Source organism: Engraulis encrasicolus, chromosome 4 (genome assembly GCF_034702125.1).
Source record: "Engraulis encrasicolus isolate BLACKSEA-1 chromosome 4, IST_EnEncr_1.0, whole genome shotgun sequence".
Lineage (NCBI taxonomy): Eukaryota > Metazoa > Chordata > Actinopteri > Clupeiformes > Engraulidae > Engraulis > Engraulis encrasicolus.
The window spans coordinates 46,819,203-46,839,249 of record NC_085860.1 but is presented as its reverse complement, the minus strand read 5'-3'; the positions used below and the strand labels follow the sequence as shown (position 1 = coordinate 46,839,249).

General features: G+C 46.1%; 1 protein-coding gene across 1 annotated transcript in view; it reads right to left on the bottom strand.

The window, feature by feature from the left end:
- The window catches only part of si:ch211-236l14.4 (SITS-binding protein), a 67,705-nt gene that overhangs the window by 36,383 nt on the left and 11,275 nt on the right, over window positions 1–20,047 (bottom strand). The window contains exons 3-4 of the mRNA XM_063197531.1: window positions 8,155–8,362; window positions 6,040–6,190 (exon numbers count right to left, since the gene is read on the bottom strand). Of these exons, the coding sequence (XP_063053601.1) occupies window positions 6,040–6,190; window positions 8,155–8,362 (359 nt within the window). The remainder of the gene's footprint in view (window positions 1–6,039; window positions 6,191–8,154; window positions 8,363–20,047) is intronic.

Here is a 20,047-nt window from a genome sequence, read left to right as displayed (position 1 = left end):
GACCCCTCCGCTCCGCGTCGGGGTCTAAAGATTCTCTCTGTCGTGCTGCTATTCCACGGTAGCGACCTTCTCGCCGAACGTTAACCCTTACTTAATCACCACGTGACCCACTCTATGCACACCCACCCGGCATGTCAATCACTTTCTTAAACCAGAAATCTGTCCGCAACATCAACTAAATGAAAATTCTCATGAGGTTAAGATTTAACTTCACCGTAGCAAGTTGGTCCGAATCATGGGCCGGTTGCACCTGTGTGAGTATGTTTGTACGTATTTTCGAACTCATTGCATTTGCTGACTGAGAGGAACTCAGAGGGCATTTGATTTGGGGACCTTGCTAACTTTTCCACAGTGCCAAACAGGACGCGTGCATTATTAATATTTCTGTTAATTATGTCAGAGAAAAAAGATTGTCTAGCTTTAGAAATGTCTTGGTTGTATTTCGAGAGTGCGTGCTTATAGATTTGGTAGTGGACTTCAATTTTGGATTTACGCCACTGTCTTTCAGCCCTCCTGCATTCTTGCTTTTGCAATTTAAACTGTGGGATTCATTCTCCAAGGTGCTTTTTGGTATCCCACTGTTTTGATTTTTTCGGGGGCAATAACATCCATAATATGGGTCATCCTTGAATCAAAATTAACCATGAGCACTCTGCACTCTCTGAAGTTTGACTTTGGATCTCTGAGAGTGCTTGCTGAAAGAGTGAGACTGTCTCACAGTTGATTATACGTTTTTTGACTGTAACTGATTCCATTTGAACATGAGGGTACATAGAAACATCAGAAAAAATGCAGTAATGGTTAGAAAAGCCATAGTCTTTGACACTAGCACAAGCATTTACTGTAGACCTTTTGTTATGATTAAGTCTAGAGTGTGACCTTGGTTGTGTGTTGGTCCTGTTACATGCTGTGTAAGGCTAAAAATGTCAATAAGACTTAAAAATGCCTTAGCATAGGCATTCTCTAAGTCGTCCAAGTGGAAATTGAAATCCCCTGATATAAACAAGCTTACAGAGTCCACAAAAACATTCGACAACAGCTCACCAAACTCCTCTAAGAAGAGTGGTGCAGAAAGTCTTGGAGGTCTGTAAATAGTCAATAACAGTATGTCAGAAGAACATTTTAGAACTGCAGCTAAGTATTCAAAAGATGAAAATTCACCTAGTGTTGTCTTTTGACATTGAAACAGTGCCTTGAAAATAATTGCTATCCCCCCTCCCTGTTTATTCTGCCTTTCTGTACTAATGAAACTAAAGTGTGGAGGGTACAAACACGTCACACAGGCCATGAGGAAAATACACATCAGACAATACACATCTGGCATGTCATGAGAAAAATACACATCTGAGAAGCCATGAGGTAAACACACAAGTCCAGTACACGCTACAGAGTCGGGCCAACACATCGTGGTCCCGCAGAAGACACATAGTGAGGTAAATACACTTCTGACAGGCCATGAGGTAAATACACATGTGATGAGGTACAGTAAACACACACCTGCCAGACCACTAACATTGAGAAATGCAAGACGTGAGATTCAACAATTCTGTTGAACAAGTTATGAATAAAATTAAGTGTTATGGCTCTATTAGAAGGCAGGGGAAGCCATGGCGTCTTAAGACTGAGAGAACTGACTATTGGCCCAGTGCAGAAAAGTGCATGTGAAATCAAGCTCCCACCCCAGGACAATGGCCACTTTTGTATAAAACAGGTGAGCATTGACTGTAGAACATTTTGAGAGGTTTTGTCTGTAAGAATGTGAGAATGGGCGAAAGGGACAGAGAAATACCTCGTTTGCAATCAACCAGTCCCTAAGCAATATCTGTTAAACACTGACACAGAAGCAAGAATGTACAGCAATTCCGTTGGAGAGCAGTGACATTTGTAACACAGCTGCTTTTGAGTAACAGTTGAGCATCTTGTGTGTGTGTGTGTGTGTGTGTGTGTGTGTGTGTGTGTGTGTGTGTGTGTGTGTGTGTGTGTGTGTGTGTGTGTGTGTGTGTGTGTGTGTTCACTCCAAGTTGGCCCTGCTGTAGTGTTTGGCTCTGGCGTGTTACCTTTGGAAAGCCCAGCTCAATGTCTTTTCCACTTCACCTACTCTTCTCCATTTATTGTACAATTCTATTTTGGTGAGTCGCATAGCATACTGTATGCCCAGACCCGCTGGCAAGCAACAACAAACAGGTCAGTTGTCCCGGGCCATTGCAAATGGGGGGGCCCCAGAAATTGCGTTCACATTACATTGTATGTATTGAATAAAGGGCCCTTTCAGATGATTTTACCCAGGGCCTGTAGAAAGTTGTCAGCGGACAGTGTGCGCCACTCTACGCCAACGAGAGCCGTCTAACGAGGCTAACGAGTGCAGTCTCGGAACGAGGCGGGCGAGCAAGCGGGTGCTCTGGCAGCCGGCTTTATAAGCAGCGGCCGTCCAAGAACCCCCGTCGCCACGCCACAGACACACGTGTCTCATATGGACTAATATGGAAAATCACTGCACCACACCACAGACGATATGACTTATAAAAACCAAATAAATAAAATAAATAAGAATCACAAGACTCTGAGAGCCGGCTCTCACTGGTATGTAGTGGGTCTGGGGTAAATCCGCTTAAGATCAGTGTGCCAGGGTACATTTGGCTCACAGCTCTCATGTGTTCTAATCACCTGCGATTTCGATCCTATTTGCACGGCACGTGTATAAAAAAAACACTATTGTGACAGGTGGGTTTTATAGAAAAGTCTAAAAATATACATTTTTGGGAGCTAGAACTCCATTTAAGTGTGAACAAAAGGGCCAAACGTAAGCATTTTCCATAATATCAGGGCTGTCAATGTTAACGCGTTAATCACAATTATATTGATTTATTTATTTTAATCAGGATTAATTTCTTAAATCATGATTACAGTTTACTAGCATTCCCAGCATAATTTGAGGATTTAGATGTCCTATATACCAAGTTAAATGTCTTGATTAGCGCTATCTAACTGTACCAAAAAAGACATATCAGAAACCAACCTATATTGAATAAAACAACAAAACAACAGTCCTAACTCAGAAGTGGGCATCAGTGTTGGAGTCACAAGGTAACATATCCCATGAACACCTATGTGCTACACAGCATCCAGCATATATGGGTTAAGCTGTCTTGAAATGCTAAATGATAAAATAAAAAAACACATGGAATAAAAGTTGTTTTTATCCTTACACTTTCTATAAACAGGGTCTTGGAATGCTCTCCTCTAAGCCATAGAAATGGCATCCTCTATATGGCTCTGATGCTGTGCTGAAGTGCTGAATTCTACTGCTCTGTCTGTAACAGTCAAATGCATTGTCACATCCTCATATCAGCCAGCCAGAGTTGTGTCTGTAAAATGGACTGCATTTGTATAGCGCTTTTCCACTCACATTGTATGCCTCACATTCATCCATTCACACACCGATGGCCGTGGCTGCCACGCAGGGTACCACCCTGCCACCAGGAGCAACTTGGGGTTAAGTATCTTGCTCAAGGACACAACGATGGAGTCAGGCCAAGCTGGGATCGAACCTGCAACCTTTGGGTTGCCGAACGGCTCCTCTACCACCTGAGCTACCACCGCTGTAGTGAACATATGGTCGTTCACCAGACAGGTGGAGGGCTGAAGCTTTCGTATTCAACAGTCATCGTGTCTTTCCCACAAATACATTCAGGTTTTTATATGGATTGCCGCCCACAAACATATTCAGGCACATTGACTGTGTGTGTGTGTGTGTGTGTGCTCGCACGCTTGTGCGTGTGTGTGTGTGTGTGTGTGTGTGTGTGTGTGTGTGTGTGTGTGTGTGTGTGTGTGTGTGTGTGTGCGTGTGTGTGTGTATGTATGTATGTATGTATGTATGTATGTATGTATGTATGTATGTATGTATGTGTGTGTGTGTGTGTGTGTGTGTGTGTGTGTGTGTGTGTGTGTGTGTGTGTGCGTGTGTGTGTGTGTGTGTGTGTGTATTTTTTTACAGTGTGCTCTCGGCCGCTGGTCTTTCCCACGGAGCTGATCAGCAGGGAGGAAACGTAACACCTGAGATGACGGCACTGACCAGAGATGATGAGCGCTCTAGAAAAACAGACTGTGAACTCCTGACAGCTCTGACTCCTCTTGGCTGCTCAAACTCCTCTTACATCCCGTAAGTCCTCCTCAGTCCTCCTCACTCCTCCTCCTCCTCACCCCCCTAACTCCTGGCCGACTACTCCTGTGTGATGCCCCGAGATGGGCTCTATGGGAGTTTGGGGCTCTCAGTGGGTTCACATCCGCCTCAGGCAGCTGCTACCACACTGAAGTCGACTGCCCATATCTCACACACTGCAGTTCACACACTGCTTTCCACTGCTAGTCCCACATATTGCCACTGCAAGTGTCATACATTTGCTTGCAACGCTGGAACTTTCTATGTCTCCTCTGTATCTCTGCTTTAATGCCCTATGTCTCCACTCCCCTGGAGATCAATAAAGGTACTCTGCTCTACTTACTGTCAGACTGCACGAGAGCCCCATGTCTTCGCGATTTTTTTAAGTGCAGCCTACCAATTTCTAGAACAGACATTCTAACACTTGAAATATCAAACTAGCACCAACAAATAGAGGTTAAACCATCACAAACCATGTTCAAAAAAACAAGAAAACCATGAATGTTTTCATAGTAAAACAATGGTTAAACCATAGTCAGGTTTTGACAGTTTTCATTGTTACCCAGAACCATTGGGAACCATGGTTACTACATAAAAACCATGGTCGATTTCCGTAAGGCTTAAACTAAGGAATCAAACAGTTGCCGTAGGAGAGCCTAGAGCCCAACAGGGAGAGCTGCCAATCCCTGTAGCTGTTGACTTGTCCATCGGTCCACTAATCCCCATGGTACTGATTGCACCTTTTTAAGAGCCAGTCATGCGACACAGATTACACTTATTCTGCTGTACAGTACAGTTCACACTGTACCGGCCCCACCTCACTCTCACTGGGTGGTACTGCATGTGTCCAGTGTGTGTCCTGTGTGTGTGTGTCCCATGTGTGTGTCCCGTGTGTGTGTGTGTGTGTGTGTGTGTCCCATGTGTGTGTCCCGTGTGTGTGTGTGTGTGTGTGCGCGCACGCGCGCGCGTTTCCAGTGTGTGTGTGTCCCATGTGTGTGTGTGTGTGCGTGCGTGTGTGTGTGTGTGCGCGCGCGTTTCCAGTGTGTGTGTGTTGGTCATTTGAGATCTTAGTGTAGTGTGTAGTACTGCATGTGGGCATGTGCGCGACAGAGAGAAAGCAACACACACACACACACACACACACACACACACACACACACACACACACACACACACACACACACACACACACACACACACACACACACACACACACACGCACACTCTGAAATACACAATCCCCCAGCTCAGGTTGTGACTCCATTGCCCCTGCGTGATCTCTCATCTCACTACATGCAACTCAAAACTCTCTTCCGAAACTCTCACCTTCCCACAAGCGTGTGCACGCACGCACGCACACACACACACACACACACACACACAGCCCAACTTTAATATCTTTGCGGGGCGCTTCCATTCATATTAACCTCACCATAGATAAAGAATGCTAAGCTGTGCCCAAATCAAAACAACCCCTAACCCTAACCTGTCAGTGAGAAAACATTATTACACTTTTACTTTTACCAGTAACAACAAAACTACCCCAGCAAGAGGGGTCAAAACATGTGGTTTCCAGGATTTGGGCCCCACATGGAGCAAGGGCCCTAGCATGTGGGTGTGCTCCAATAGCAGTGGCCTCACAAAGGTAGATTGGTGTAGTACACACAACACACACACACACACACACACGCACGCACGCACGCACGCACGTACGCACGCACGTACACACACACACACACACACACACACACACACACACACACACACACACACACACACACACACACACACACACACACACTCAAGCACACTACACACAAGCATACACCCTCAGGTCAGAGACTGTTTAACTGGTTTACTTGGCAACTTTGCCCACGCACCATGTTGATGAGGAGGGATGTGGAATGTTCGCTGAGGACGATGACGTTGTTGCCTAGGTGATGCCTCCGCAGGCGGTTGGAGAAGGTCCGCAGCTCGCGCTCGATAGAGAGACCTGCGTCCTCACTTGGCTGAAACTTCCAGAAGCTCTGCCTGGACACACAGGGGCGGGGCGGGGCGGATAAGGATGGCAGAGGGAGAGAAAGAGAGGTGAGGGGAGGAGGGAGGGAGAGAAAGAGGGGTGGGGGGGGGCAGAGTAAAGGTTGGGTTGAGAGTGTTGTTTTGAGGAGGAGGGGGTGTTGGGTTGAAGAGAGAGGGAGAGAAGAAGAGAAAGGGGCTCATTGAGTTGACAGATAGGAGCATGGGTTGGTCAGCAAGACTGAAACAAGGCCTTACTCACTGTGATGTTGATGAGTGATGTGCTTTAAAAACAGCTGATGTTGTTGCACTCATCAACATCACAGTGACCCTCTGATGAAGACGGAAGTAACACCGTCGAAATATGTCAGGTAAAAGATACAAACTTTTACATGTCTCAAGGCAAAAGAAAACCCTTAGTGTTTAAGTTAAACAGTTAGACATAATGAACGTAATACATATAATAATTGAAATAGGAAAGGTTTATGGTAAGTTACCCAAAAACGTTGCTAAAATCAGCTAATCAAGGCATACAATGTGTCTGCCTTTTACATTAAGAGGAATTTTGAATCTGATAGGCATTTATAAATGTCACAATCACAAATGACTTCAGCATCCTCCAAAATCCCCAAAACCACACCAAGTTGTCTAGATTGGTCAAACTGATCCTGTAATAAGGCCATAAAGGCGATTATGCTCATTTATGCTAATTATGCTCATTAAAAAAATGCTCAACATTTACAAAGTAGCATCAGGCAGTTTCTATGTACTGGGGACCTATTATACATTTCCATCAAAAAACTTTGGGGTACCAAACATTTCCAGGTTCACTATGGGCTGGCAAGTAGACTATATGAAGAGCTCTTTTTCAAAATGAAAAATATATCCATTTTACAGAATTTTGGGAGATTGACATTTTTGTATTTGGCATTCCATTGAATTGCATTACAAAAAGCATTTTATAGAGGTTTAAAAAGCATGTTCTCAAAACATTTGAATGGCAAGAATTCACACATAGATGATAGGTCCCAGCACATGTACATACGTGTGTAATGTACATACTGAAAGTTATAGCAAATATTATCTACGCCACAGTATTCTAGAACATGGGTTCTCAACCTTTTCCAACACCCAACGCCCACCAACACCCAACACCCAATGCCCACCTCTCAATAAACAATAAAACTCAAACAGTAAACAGTAAAAAGTAACAAAGACACATATATTACTTTGATTTCAAGGCCCACTTGGAATCCTTTCAGGGACACCCATGGGTGCCGGCCCACAGGTTGGGAATCGCTGTTCTAGAACCAATCACCCATCTCTCTCCTCGTAAGGTGCTCTTCCCCTATCACTCTCGCCACAAGGTACCCTGTGTAGCCCCACTCTCATCATAACACGCCCAGGTAACCCCAATGTCTCTTACCTATAGAGGTAGAAAATAACACTAGAGGTGACCCCGCCCCCCTTCTGACGGCAATCTGTGGCGGCCATTATCTGTAGGTAGGTCTGATAAATGGAAATGAATGGACAAGGAGGCTCACCTCTGTCAAAAAATGGCTTAATAATGTGAAGATGTCCATCGACACACTCTACAAGGACAATAGTTGAAGTGTGTTGCTAAATATGTACAGAATTAATATAATTCGATTTTTAGATGTATTTTATCGACTCATATGATTTAAGTAGATATTTATCCTGACATTTCAAATCTGGTCTTTGATTAATGTGTTACTTCATATTTACTTTTAGTCAATTTTTTAACAGAGGTGGGCGTGTTCTCCATTGACTTGAATTGACTGAAGGAGTCTACACTACCTACAGACAATGGGAGGCGCCATGTGCCATTTCCCAGTGCTGTCGTGAATTGCCATGTCCACTCTAGTGTTATTTTCTACCTCTATGCTCTTACCTATGAGGCGCCCAGGTAAGCCCTATAGTCTCACGGTAACGTACCCAGGTAACCCCCTCTCTCTCACCGTAGGGTGTCCAGGTTGGGCAGCTCTCGGCTGGGCAGGCTGGTCTGCGGGGCCACTTCCTGGTGGAGGTCTCGGAGGTTGTCCCCGACGCACACGGTGTACTGCAGAGGTGGCCGCTCCAGACTGGAGCCACTCTGGAGGCAGAAGCGCTCGCCACTCTCCACACCCACCAGCAGGGGCCCTTGTGGAGCAGCCAACACCGCCACACCTACACAAACACACACACACACATACACACTCACACGCACACACACACACACACACGCACACACACACGCACACGCACACGCACACGCACACACACACACACACACACACACACACACACACACACACACACACACACGCACACACACACGTTTGTGTGCGCACACACACACACACGTTCGTGTGCGCACACACACACACATGCATGCAAGCACGCCCACACACACACGCATAGACACACACACACACACACACACACGCACTGTATAAACATAGACATCCAAAATTCAAAACATACTGTTTTTTGTCTGTTGTTAGCTTCAGTCTCGGAGGTTTTCCAAAATGCAACATGAATAAGGTCAGCATCAGTAACTTAAAGGTAGGGCTGCACAATTAATTGAAATGAATCGGAAATCTCTATTTTGGCCCTGACATAAAAAAAATGAAAATTGTGATTTAAAAATTGCAGCAACAAAAAAAAGAAAATTGCGGTCAATAGTGCAACATTTAACTTGACTGCAGCACGTAAGCCTAAACAAATCCATTCTAAAGTGTATCTACTCCCTCAAACTCGTCCAGATGACAACGGGAAGGGCAACGTTGCCAGATCTTTCCACTCTGGAACCCTTTCTCAAAAAACATTGTTCGGGGTACCCAAAGGTGCCATGTGGACGCAAATAATGCCCAAATAGTGAACAAAAATGTTGGATTCACTCAAAAACGTTCCAGTGTAGATTAGGCCTGACAGAGCAAAGGCCCAAGTGCTCCATGAAATCCACATCAAATGCAAGTCCTCTGGAAAGTGTCATTTCCAAGAGGCTTGTATTTCAGATCTCCACTGGCCTGTATGTATTTCAGATGGCCTGTATGTATGTAGGCTAGCTCATAAGTATCACGTCAGGCAGATTGAGGCCCTCCTGTGGGGTCAAACCAAGGTATCTTGGCTCGAATGGGACTAATGCAGTTTGTTTTCGTGTGCGTGCGTGTATGTGTGTGCGTCTGTGTGTCTACGCCTATCCTTTACAGTGTGTTTGTGGGGTCCCCCAGCCGGCGTCCCGCCACATTATGGGGACTCCTGCGCTGTGTCCCTGAGGGGGAGATAATGGTGTGTGTGCGTGTGTGTGTGTGTGTGTGTGTGTGTGTGTGTGTGTGTGTGTGTGTGTGTGTGTGTGTGTGTGTGTGTGTGTGTGTGTGTGTGTGTGTGTGGCAGATAATGGTGTCCACAGATGCAGCTGCCCTCCCAAGAATTCCTCCCCCTCTCAGGTTTCCCTGCCATGCCTCGGCCTCAACCCCCCCCAGCCCCCCTCTCATACACACACACACACACACACACACACACACACACACACACACACACACACTCACACACACACACACACAGTCAGCCCGTCCCCTCTGCCACCCCTACAGCCGCCACATAACCACACCCAGCTACCCCGACCCCAACTCGCCCACAGCCACCCCCAGCTCCTGCACAGCCATAGTCACCCCACCTGCTACACCCACCAACTACACCCCACCACCGCCCCCAATCCTCTATGAAGCTGTCACTCACTCTGTGGCAGTCTGACTCAGGACTGTGGTGGGACTCGGGACTGTAACACAGGACTGTAAGCCCGTCCATCTGACCTGCATTTCCCTCATTCCCCCTACCCCTCATCCTCCTAAACCTCATACCCATATCCCTGGTCCTCGTACCCCTCATATCCTTAACACCTGTGACCCTACCCCTGACACCCCGAACCCTTACTCTCCCACACTTCATGCCCCTACTCCTGACCCTCATTCTACATACATCTCATCCCCGTACCCACCATTCCCCTTTCTTTAGTTCCCCTTCTCTAGACCAGTGTTTCCCAACCAGGGGTACGTGTACCACTAGGGGTACGCGAGCACATTGCAGGGGGTACTTGGAAAAATATAATTTTAACAAATACATGGGGCTTAGTTACATTGGGATAGAGAAAGCGATATAAAACTTGACTTAGGGGGTACTCATGGCACAACGAAAATGCTTAGGGGTACACAAGACAAAAAACATTGGGAAACACTGCTCTAGACCCTCCCTACTGTAGTACCCCTACTCTAGTTCCACTACTCTAGTTCCCATAGTTCCACTACTCTAGTTCCACTACTCTAGTTCCCATAGTTCCACTACTCTAGTTCCACTACTCTAGTTCCCATAGTTCCACTACTCTAGTTCCACTACTCTAGTTCCACTACTCTAGTTCCCATAGTTCCACTACTCTAGTTCCACTACTCTAGTTCCCATAGTTCCACTACTCTAGTTCCACTACTCTAGTTCCACTACTCTAGTTCCCATAGTTCCACTACTCTAGTTCCCATAGTTCCACTACTCTAGTTCCACTACTCTAGTTCCACTACTCTAGTTCCCATAGTTCCACTACTCTAGTTCCCATAGTTCCACTACTCTAGTTCCACTACTCTAGTTCCACTACTCTAGTTCCCATAGTTCCACTACTCTAGTTCCACTACTCTAGTTCCCATAGTTCCACTACTCTAGTTCCATACTCTAGTTCCACTACTCTAGTTCCCATAGTTCCACTACTCTAGTTCCACTACTCTAGTTCCCATAGTTCCACTACTCTAGTTCCACTACTCTAGTTCCCATAGTTCCACTACTCTAGTTCCACTGCTCTAGTTCCCCTTCTCCTGCTACTCGTATACCTCACTATCTTACCCTTCTCCCATTTCTCCTCCCGGCCCTCACTCAGGGCACACTGGTACTTTTCAACAACATTCAGCAAATGCGCAACCAAAAGATCTGACAAAGTTGACAGCAAGCAACACAGAAGAGGAAGAAGAAGATGCTGATTATATATCGGCAAACACTGTATTTCCTACTATGGTTGTTACTAAAACCTCGAAGAAAATATAGTCTCTTAGAATATAGCCTCGTTTTTTTTTTCTTTGAAGAGTTCTCATCTAATAAGATAAGGTCTTTTCAGGGTTTGACACAAGTTCAGCTGAAAGTCTTCAGATGTTCTTGTCTTGTTCTTTTTCTCCTTAAGTCGCTTTAAAGACAGGATTTATTTCTAAGAGACAAACAAACCAGTAAGACTTGTCTCAGAAGTCATATTTTGTTCTGGGAAGTCTGTTTTTAAGAACGCAATCCAACGCATAGTGTATACTGAAATAATCCTCCGGGTAGTGTGGCAGGGGCAGCCTCGGGTGAGCAAGTGACAGCCCTGCCTGGATAATGTCAAAGGAATACCCGTTACAGCAGCGCTGACTTTCCCAAGGTATTAAGTCACCGCGCTGCATATGATTGCAAACATAACTACATAAAGATCTGTGCAGAGGGGAAGACGGGCCACAGTGTCGTGTGTCATCTTCATCCGCTGCTCGGGTTCCTATTAATATATTATCGCACCATGACATGCCACGCCGACACACATGTCGCACCAACACACATATTGGAAGAGACACAGGAAAAACATACTGTACATGCCACTGCTTATAAAGGGCTGACAGTCATACTCTACAACTACTTATAAATGGCTATGAAACTCTATGACTGCTTATAAAGGGGCTGGCTAACATACTCTATTGCCATGTCTCATATCGCTCACTTGTGCACTTCGGGTACTAGTTTCAAGCATGTGTAGGGCGCTGAAAGTGCCCGGAGGCTGCCCTAACAACGGTTAAAAACGCAGTGCTTGAACGATGGACACTGCACGCACTACACGGCCACCATGTTGTGAACAAAACGTAAGAAATGTGGTGTGCAGTTCAGTAGAAGAGTTTGGTCAAGAGTCTCTTAATTCTCGAAGTTATGTTGCTGAGATGCCAACCTTTTCATGCCAAGTCATGTATTGTAAGCAAGATTTGAGGTGTTGCCATTTGAGGTGTTGCCATTTTCCATTGTTGCCATTTCGGGTGAAAGAAATGTAAATACAAGCACAAGACACTGTGCAATGTAAACAGTGTATTTGGCGAGCTAATGCTATGCTCGCTCGTCACTTCCAGTGAGGGCACAGTGCATAGCGCATAAAACTATTCCACGACACTAGGCACTAAAGACCACAGCGCACTGTGTGCATTATGCACTAACCTTTAGTGCACTGACACAAGTGCCGATATGAGATACAGAAACGGACTTCTTATATGACTGGCCATAATACTATAAACGCGGCCTCAAACTTGGCTGAAAACTCCCCTTACGACAGTCGGTAGAACGTTAGGCCTACTCCCCAGGACAATCGCAAGAGACAGTCGGGCACGTTTTCTTCGACTCAACGAGCACAACAAGCAAACTGCAAGACACAGGAAACGAATGAGACAACGGTAAATAATGCACAAGAGAAAACAAGGCACTGGTGAGAACAATGACAGGTAAACAGTATGCAGGTCAGACACAGGCGGGAGTAATAAATTAACTAGAAACTGACAGGGAGAACGAGGCTAAGCAACAGATGATAAGTAACAGGCCAAATAGGACGAAAGGGAACATGGATCAGGAGATACATGGGTTCACCATGTTTAGAAACAAGATGTTGTGAGGATGTGCAGCCAACCACATGAGCTAATTTTTTGACCGACAGCAGTTTCCAACAATCAGAGGTTGAGTTGTGCGCAGCTAGTGTCGCGCAGCCAGGAGAAAATTTGGAACCCATGTATAGGAGCTGACGAAACAGGTGAAACAATCATGGAACCCATTAGGGCTAAGGGGCAGAGACTAGCGTATAGGACAAGGGAGCACATGTCCAAAACAAAAAAACAGTGACACACTGCCAGAAATCAAAACTAGGAAGTAATCACAAGATAGGGTACATACAGAAACATGAAGACAAGGAAACGCAAGAGGAGACACAGAGTCAGGATCATGACAGGGAGACAGCGGGGCGAGTGGAAAAAGAAGCGCCTCAGAGTACATGTGTGAGATGGCGTGCAGACTAGACTGGCCCTCCGCTCTATTTTTGGAGATCGAAACGGCGGCGAGTCTGAGAGACTTGCTGAGAAAGGAGGGAAACAGCGAGTTTCACCTATACAGCACAAGCAGAAGAAGCAGCCGCGGTGGTGGCGGCACTTCAAAAAAACCCTGAAGGGACTCATGTGAGGCGAAGGGCTTGTAGCGCACAGGAACTCTACAGAGAAGAGAATCAATAACTGTCATTTGGTGAAATTTAAGAGAGTTTCAGGGCTGAGTTATGGCCATGCTGGGTTCCCCAGGAGTTTAAGGGGTGGAGGAGGAACAGAGCCGGGTGAGGTGGGAGTGGAGGGGGAGGGCAAGGCGAAATGGAATAGTGGAGGTCCTTTTGAGCGGCAAGAGGACTGGAGGATTGCAGTTGAAGACATGGTGGGGAGGGGGGAGGTTGTGGAAGGGTAAGGGGTGGGAGGGGGCAAAGAAAGGGGGTAGAGGGGCAAAGAAAGGAAAAGGTGGAGGTAGAGATGGGGGAGGAGGACTGGGCTGCCTTTTATTTTTAGAACAATTCCCCCTCAGGAAATATTGCCAACTTTCCTGAAATATTTTCCACAAGCTCTTTACAGAAAATATGAATCGCTAATAGAGTCTCCTCTTTCTCTGCTGCTCCAAAAAAGACACAAGTGAATTACATGAGGAAAATGTGAATGTTTGGTTAACGTGTTCTTCTACAATTTCACCCTTATTTACTCAGAAGCTTCTGAAGAGGCACATCAAAGCCAGAGCCAGCGGGCTGCGAGAGTCGAGTGGGTAAGAAGCTCTTTTGTTCCAGGAGGTGAAAGGTCACACAGATGACCCTCAGGAGTCCATGAAATGACTCTCACAACACTGTGAGGAGGAGGAGGAAGAGGTTTACAGAACACTGTAAGGGTTAATCTTCCGTTACTCAGGATTCCGTGAAATGGCTCTCAGAGCACTGTGAGGTTTACTCCTCTGGCTCTAGTGTACCTCCACTGCATGTCACGAGGGGAGTGGAGAAGGAGGAAGAGAAGGAGGAGGAGGAGGAAGAGGAGGCACGGGAGGAAGGCGAGGAGGAGAAGAGCAGGAGATAAGTAAGAGGAGAGAAGGGGATAGGAAAATGAAGAGAGGAAGTGAGGAGGAAGAAGAGATAAAGGAGGAGGTGGAGTAGAGGTAGATGAGGAGAGTGACAGAGGAAGAGGAGACGAGACCAAGTGTCCTCCTGTGCAGCCTGGACTGATACTTCCCTTCCCAGCCATTTGAGGTTGTGGCAATAGAGGAGACCATTGAAATTAAATATCTGCAACTGATGAGGTGGATAGACTATTTCAAAACAAAGTTGACAACAAATATTAAAGTTTTTTTTTAAGTTTTTGCGGGCCACACTTCTAGGTTACTACGCCGGTGACCCAGGTTCGAGTCCGGCCCGGATCATTTGCCAGGCCCTCCCCGTCTCTCTCTCCCTACTCGTTTCCTGTCCCTCTATCACTGTCCTATCATAAATAAAGCACAAAAAGCAACCCCCCCCACCCCCCGAAAAGTTTTTTTTGGGGGCCCACAGATGATACCTGACAATCCTGATGCTGATGATCAATGATGTTCACCATCACTGATAGACATGAAACACCAGCTCAGAGTTTCCACTGCCCCATCTTTAGTTCTAAAAGCGTTCCTCTCCTCGCAGGCCGCCCTGTCCTGGCCAGCCTGTCTTGGCTCTCAGCCGCCCGCGCAGCCAGTGTTGCCAGATCGGGCTCTTTCCCGCCCAATTGGGCTGCTTAGGATGGCTGTGTGCGGCTAAAAACTGCATTTTGCAGAAAAGCCCGCCCAATTTTTGCCATAGAAATCAATAGAATTGGGCAGGATTTTGAGCTTCTAGGCGGGTTTTGAGCATTGTTTGGGCTGGAAATCCTCAGCCTCATCTGGCAACCCTGCACGCAGCAGAGAGTGGGAAAGGTGGAACAAAGGCAGCACTCTGTCCCCGCTGTCTCACAGCATCAACCTCAAACTCTAATCCCTCTCCTCATTCTTCACCTAGACACACTGAAAAAAAAATCAACCTCTGATTCAGGGCAGGAAAATGTTTAACTGCTTCCAGGCTGTGTGTGTGTGTGTGTGTGTGTGTGTGTGTGTGTGTGTGTGTGTGTGTGTGTGTGTGTGTGTGTGTGTGTGTGTGTGTGTGTGTGTGTGTGTGTGTGTGTGTGTGTGTGTGTGTGTGTGTGTGTGTGTGTGCCTGTGTTTGTGAGCCTGTAAGTGTGTGTGTGTGTGTGTGTGTGTGTGTGTGTGTGTGTGTGTGTGTGTGTGTGTGTGTGTGTGTGTGTGTGTGTGTGTGTGTGTCTGTGTTTGGGTGCCTGTACGTGTGTGTGTGTGTGTGTGTGTGTGTGTGTGTGTGTGTGTGTGTGTGTGTGTGTGTGTGTGTGTGTGTGTGTGTGTGTGTGTGTCTGTGTGTGTGAGGGAGAGAGAGGGGTAGAGAGAGAGAGAGAGAGAGATCATGAGCGAGAGAGAGACAGAGAAGAGAGAGTGCGAGCAAAATAGAGATGGGGTGTTGACATATGATGTCTTTAGAAAGCCAGTCGCGGAATCTTCAGTAAGGGTTTGCCGTTAGAGCACTCTGAGGCTTTGTACTGTCTGTATCCCTTGAGCAGCAGAGGCCAAGGCTAAGGTGAGGTCTCTCCTCTCCTCTCCTCTCATCCCCTCTCCTCTCCTCTCATCTCTCCTCTCCTCTCCTCTCCTCTCCTCTCTTCTCCATTTCTCACATCCCCTTTCCTCTCCTTTCCTTTCTACTCTACTCTCCTCTCCACTCCTTTACTATCATCTTCACTCCTTACCTTTAATTCCTCTCCTCTCCTCTCCTATCCTCTTCTCCCCTTTCCTCTCCTCTCCTCTCCTTTCCTTTCCTTTCATCTCCTCTCCTCTCCTCTTCTCTCCTCTCCTCTCCTCTTATCTCCTCTCCTCCCCTCTCCTCTCCTCTTCTCTCCTCTCCTCTCTTGTTCCTCTCCTCTCCTCTCCTCTCCCATCCTCTCCTCTCCTCTCCCCCTCCTCTCCTCTCCTCTACTCTACTCTCCTCTCCACTCCTTTACTATCATCTTCACTCCTTACCTTTAATTCCTCTCCTTTCCTCTCCTCTCCTCTCCTCTCATTACCTTTCCTTTCCTTTCCTTTCCTTTCCTTTCATTTCCTCTTCTCTCCTTTCCTCTCCTCTCCTTTCCTTTCCTTTCCTTTCCTTCCCTTCCCTTTCCTTCCCTTTCCTTTCATTTCATTTCATTTAATCTCCTCTCCTCTCCTCTCCTCTCCTCTCAGAGAGCTTTATTTGTGCCGTCTGTCTGTCCCCGGAGCTGGGGGATCACCAGCCACAGACAAACTATCCATCTCCTGGAGCAAAGACTTATTGTGTGCTCTGTGTGGCAGAAATAAGATAGCACAGTGGAAAATACTGGTCACATCACAGTGAAGCAAGGCACAAAGGCAACTTTCATCGCTGCACAAAAAGAAGAGAAAGTATTTCCTTTGAAACAAGAATTGAACTAAATGCTACTGGTGCTACACAGAGAGAAAATGGGAAAAAAGTAAAAGGAAGGGGAGAGAGAAAAAGAGAGAGAGTCTCAGACTCCGTGCTACTGTAACAAAGATGGCAGATAGCAATAAAGAAATAAATTGGTGCATTCTCAATACAAAATGACCTATTGACATGACTATCCCTGTGTTGAGTAAGTATGTGTGTGTGTGTGTGTGTGTGTGTGTGTGTGTGTGTGTGTGTGTGTGTGTGTGTGTGTGTGTGTGTGTGTGTGTGTGTGTGTGTGTGTGTGTGTGTGTGTGTGTGTGTGTGTGTGTGTGTGTGTGTGCGCACCTATGTGTGTGTGTGTGTGTGAATGCATGCGTGTGTGTTTGTCGTGCGCTATATAAATAGGAGCAGGGGGTTGGGGAGTGGGGTTATGGGGAGGTGTGTGATGGGCTGGCGGTGTGTGAGTGACGGGGGTGGGGGGACAGCATGGTGTGTGAGTGATGGCTGCTCATTCCCGTTCTGCTCTTCAGCGATATCCAATCTGCTGGTGGACACCTCAGCCTTCCCTTCCCTTCCCTTCCCTTCCCTTCCCTTCCCTTCCCTTCCCTTCCCTTCCCTTCCCTTCCCTTCCCTTCCCCGCCCTAGCCTTCCCTTTCCTTCCCTTCCCTTCCTCTCCCCTCTCCTTCCCTTTCCTTCCCTTCCCTTCCTCTCCCCTCTCCTTCCCTTCCCCTTCCCTTCCCTTCCCTCCCCTTCCCTTCCCTTCCCTTCCCTTCCCTTCCCTTCCCTCCCCTTCCCTTCCCTCCCCTCTCCTTCACTTCACTTCCCTTCCCTTCCCTTCTCTTCCCTTCTCTTCCCTTCCCTTCTCTTCTCTTATCTTCCCTTCTCTTCTCTTCTGTGTTCTTCTGTTCCCTTCCCTTCCCTTCCCTTCCCTTCTCTTCCCTTCCCTTCCCTTCCCTTCCCTTCTCCACCCCCCAGTAAACCAGTCAACCAGCTAGCTCTGTTCTCCACCACAGCCGCTGAGTATCACCCTCTTGCACTGCAGGACCAACACAGTCTCATCCCAACGCGTCAATTTCTGACTACCCAGGTGAAAAAGTGGTTCAAATTAGTACAATATAAGCACGACTGAAGTGTACTTAGCATGTTAAAAGCGCACTCACACTTTTTGTGCTAAGAAAAAGTATGTTTACAATATGCTTATTTAAAGTGTACTTAAAATTAGATGTAATTAAGTTGCTCTCAAAGAAAGTACACTTTGCGAACCATACATAAAGTGCACTTAGAAGATGTTTGGCTAAAGTGTATTTAGAGGAATATACTAATAGTGTTCTAATAGTGAACTTACTAAAAGTGTATTTTAAAATAACATATTGCAATTGCACTTTTTTGAAGTGCACTTTGATTATACTTCACCCAAGTGACTTCGAAGTGTGATTTTCTATAGTGCGCTTTAAAGTAAATCACTTTAACATATTGGAAGTATACTTTTTCTAAGTGCACCATGATTGTGCTTCATCCAAATATATTCAAAGTGTGCTTACACAAAGTGCATTTACCCATCATGCATCATCATGCATGTACCATCATGCAATACACTTCTTGGAGCTAAATTTCTCAAACAGAAATCCATTTACCTCTAAGGAATATCTTTGGTTTGCATGAAAATATTACTCATTGTTATATTCTGCATTTATTGTAGGAGTTTTAACATTTTAAAGTGGTACACAAAAAATGGCCATGTTCCCACCGTCATTATGATGGTCACGTATATGTTCTGGTATATATAGACTCACACTTCCCATGATGTCATGGTGAGAGGTAAGTTGGAACTAGTTGTTCAAACAAAGAATCAAGGGTCACCATTCGTGATCAATTGAAATGATCAACTACAGGAAGGTGGAGCAAGAATGAAATAAAGTGAAACATGTATCTGATATCTCTGTAACAATGCAATGATTGTAAATGTCAGTCGTGCTAGGCATGCATACTGTATCACTACTGTGACATGTGGCTGTGTGTAATGTACAAGCTCTGAGAACCAGCATGGATTGTAGTATTACATTTATATTATTCGTTGTACTTGGGAGTGTACTGTAAATATACTTCAAGCATACCTGTTATATATTTACAATACTTAATATGATATACTTTTTACATACTTAAAATGTTCCAAAGTAGTCCAAAGAAGCATGAAGTTAATATACTTTTATTGTACTTCTAGTAACAATAAAATGTTATAGAAGTGTACTCAAGCACACTATTAATGCCATACGAATGCATGAAAAGCGTGTTTGGAGCATACTTTCAAAAGTATGCTTGTAGTGCACTTAAAGTTGTCCAAAAGCGGTGCCAATTTAGCATCCTCAGTGTGCTGCAAGTGTGCTGAAGTACTGCTTTAGTAGTGCTTCAGCGCACTAATAGTGCAATGAAGCGCACTTTAAATTGCCGAAAATAGTACACTTTGTACTAAGTACGGTCAAAAAAAGTACGCTTTAAGTATATGGGTTTTTCACCTGGGTACCATTGACCAGGCGACCATCTTTGGTATCGAGGGGTGTAGCTGTCACGGCACAGGTTGATGAGGTTGCCTAAACTAAACCTTTCCCTAACCCTCACCACCAGTGAAGTTCTGCTGCCACACATCACGTCACCTCACATCTGAAATTGCCGTATGGTCGAAGGTAGTCAAAAATTGACGAGTTGGGATGAGAAGACAGGAGAAGAAAGTCCTGCAACTGCTAGGATGGACAGGAGAGAGGTCAGACTCTCTCACTGCAGGGATGGACAGGACAGTACAAGAAAGTGTCCAGAGTGCAATGGGGATGGGGATGGGGGTAAAGGCTATGGTGGTGGTGGTGGTGGTGTGTGTGTGTGTGTGTGTGTGTGCGTGCGTGCGTGCGTGCGTGCGTGTGAGTGTGTGTGCGTGCGTGCGTGCGTGCGTGCGTGCGTGCGTGCGTGCGTGCGTGCGTGCGTGCGTGCGTGTGTGTGTGCTCGCGCGTGTGGTGGAGAGGGGGGGAGATATTAATAAAGGGTCCTAAAAATAAGGCTAGACCTGATTATGAGTTGTGTAATGTAGGAATGTAAACGGCGTGATGTAACACCACTAACCTGCTTAAGAGTACAGCAGGAAGCATTTTAAGCTCCTGTTTAAGGTATGAAAACATAAAGCACTGCACTGTGCTGCTACGTATATCGTGGGGATTTTCGCAGGGTTTTTCTTTTTCTTCACTTTTTCCCCTCCATCCGGACATTTGCCCTGTATCTTTAACTTGGCCCTCACTAGA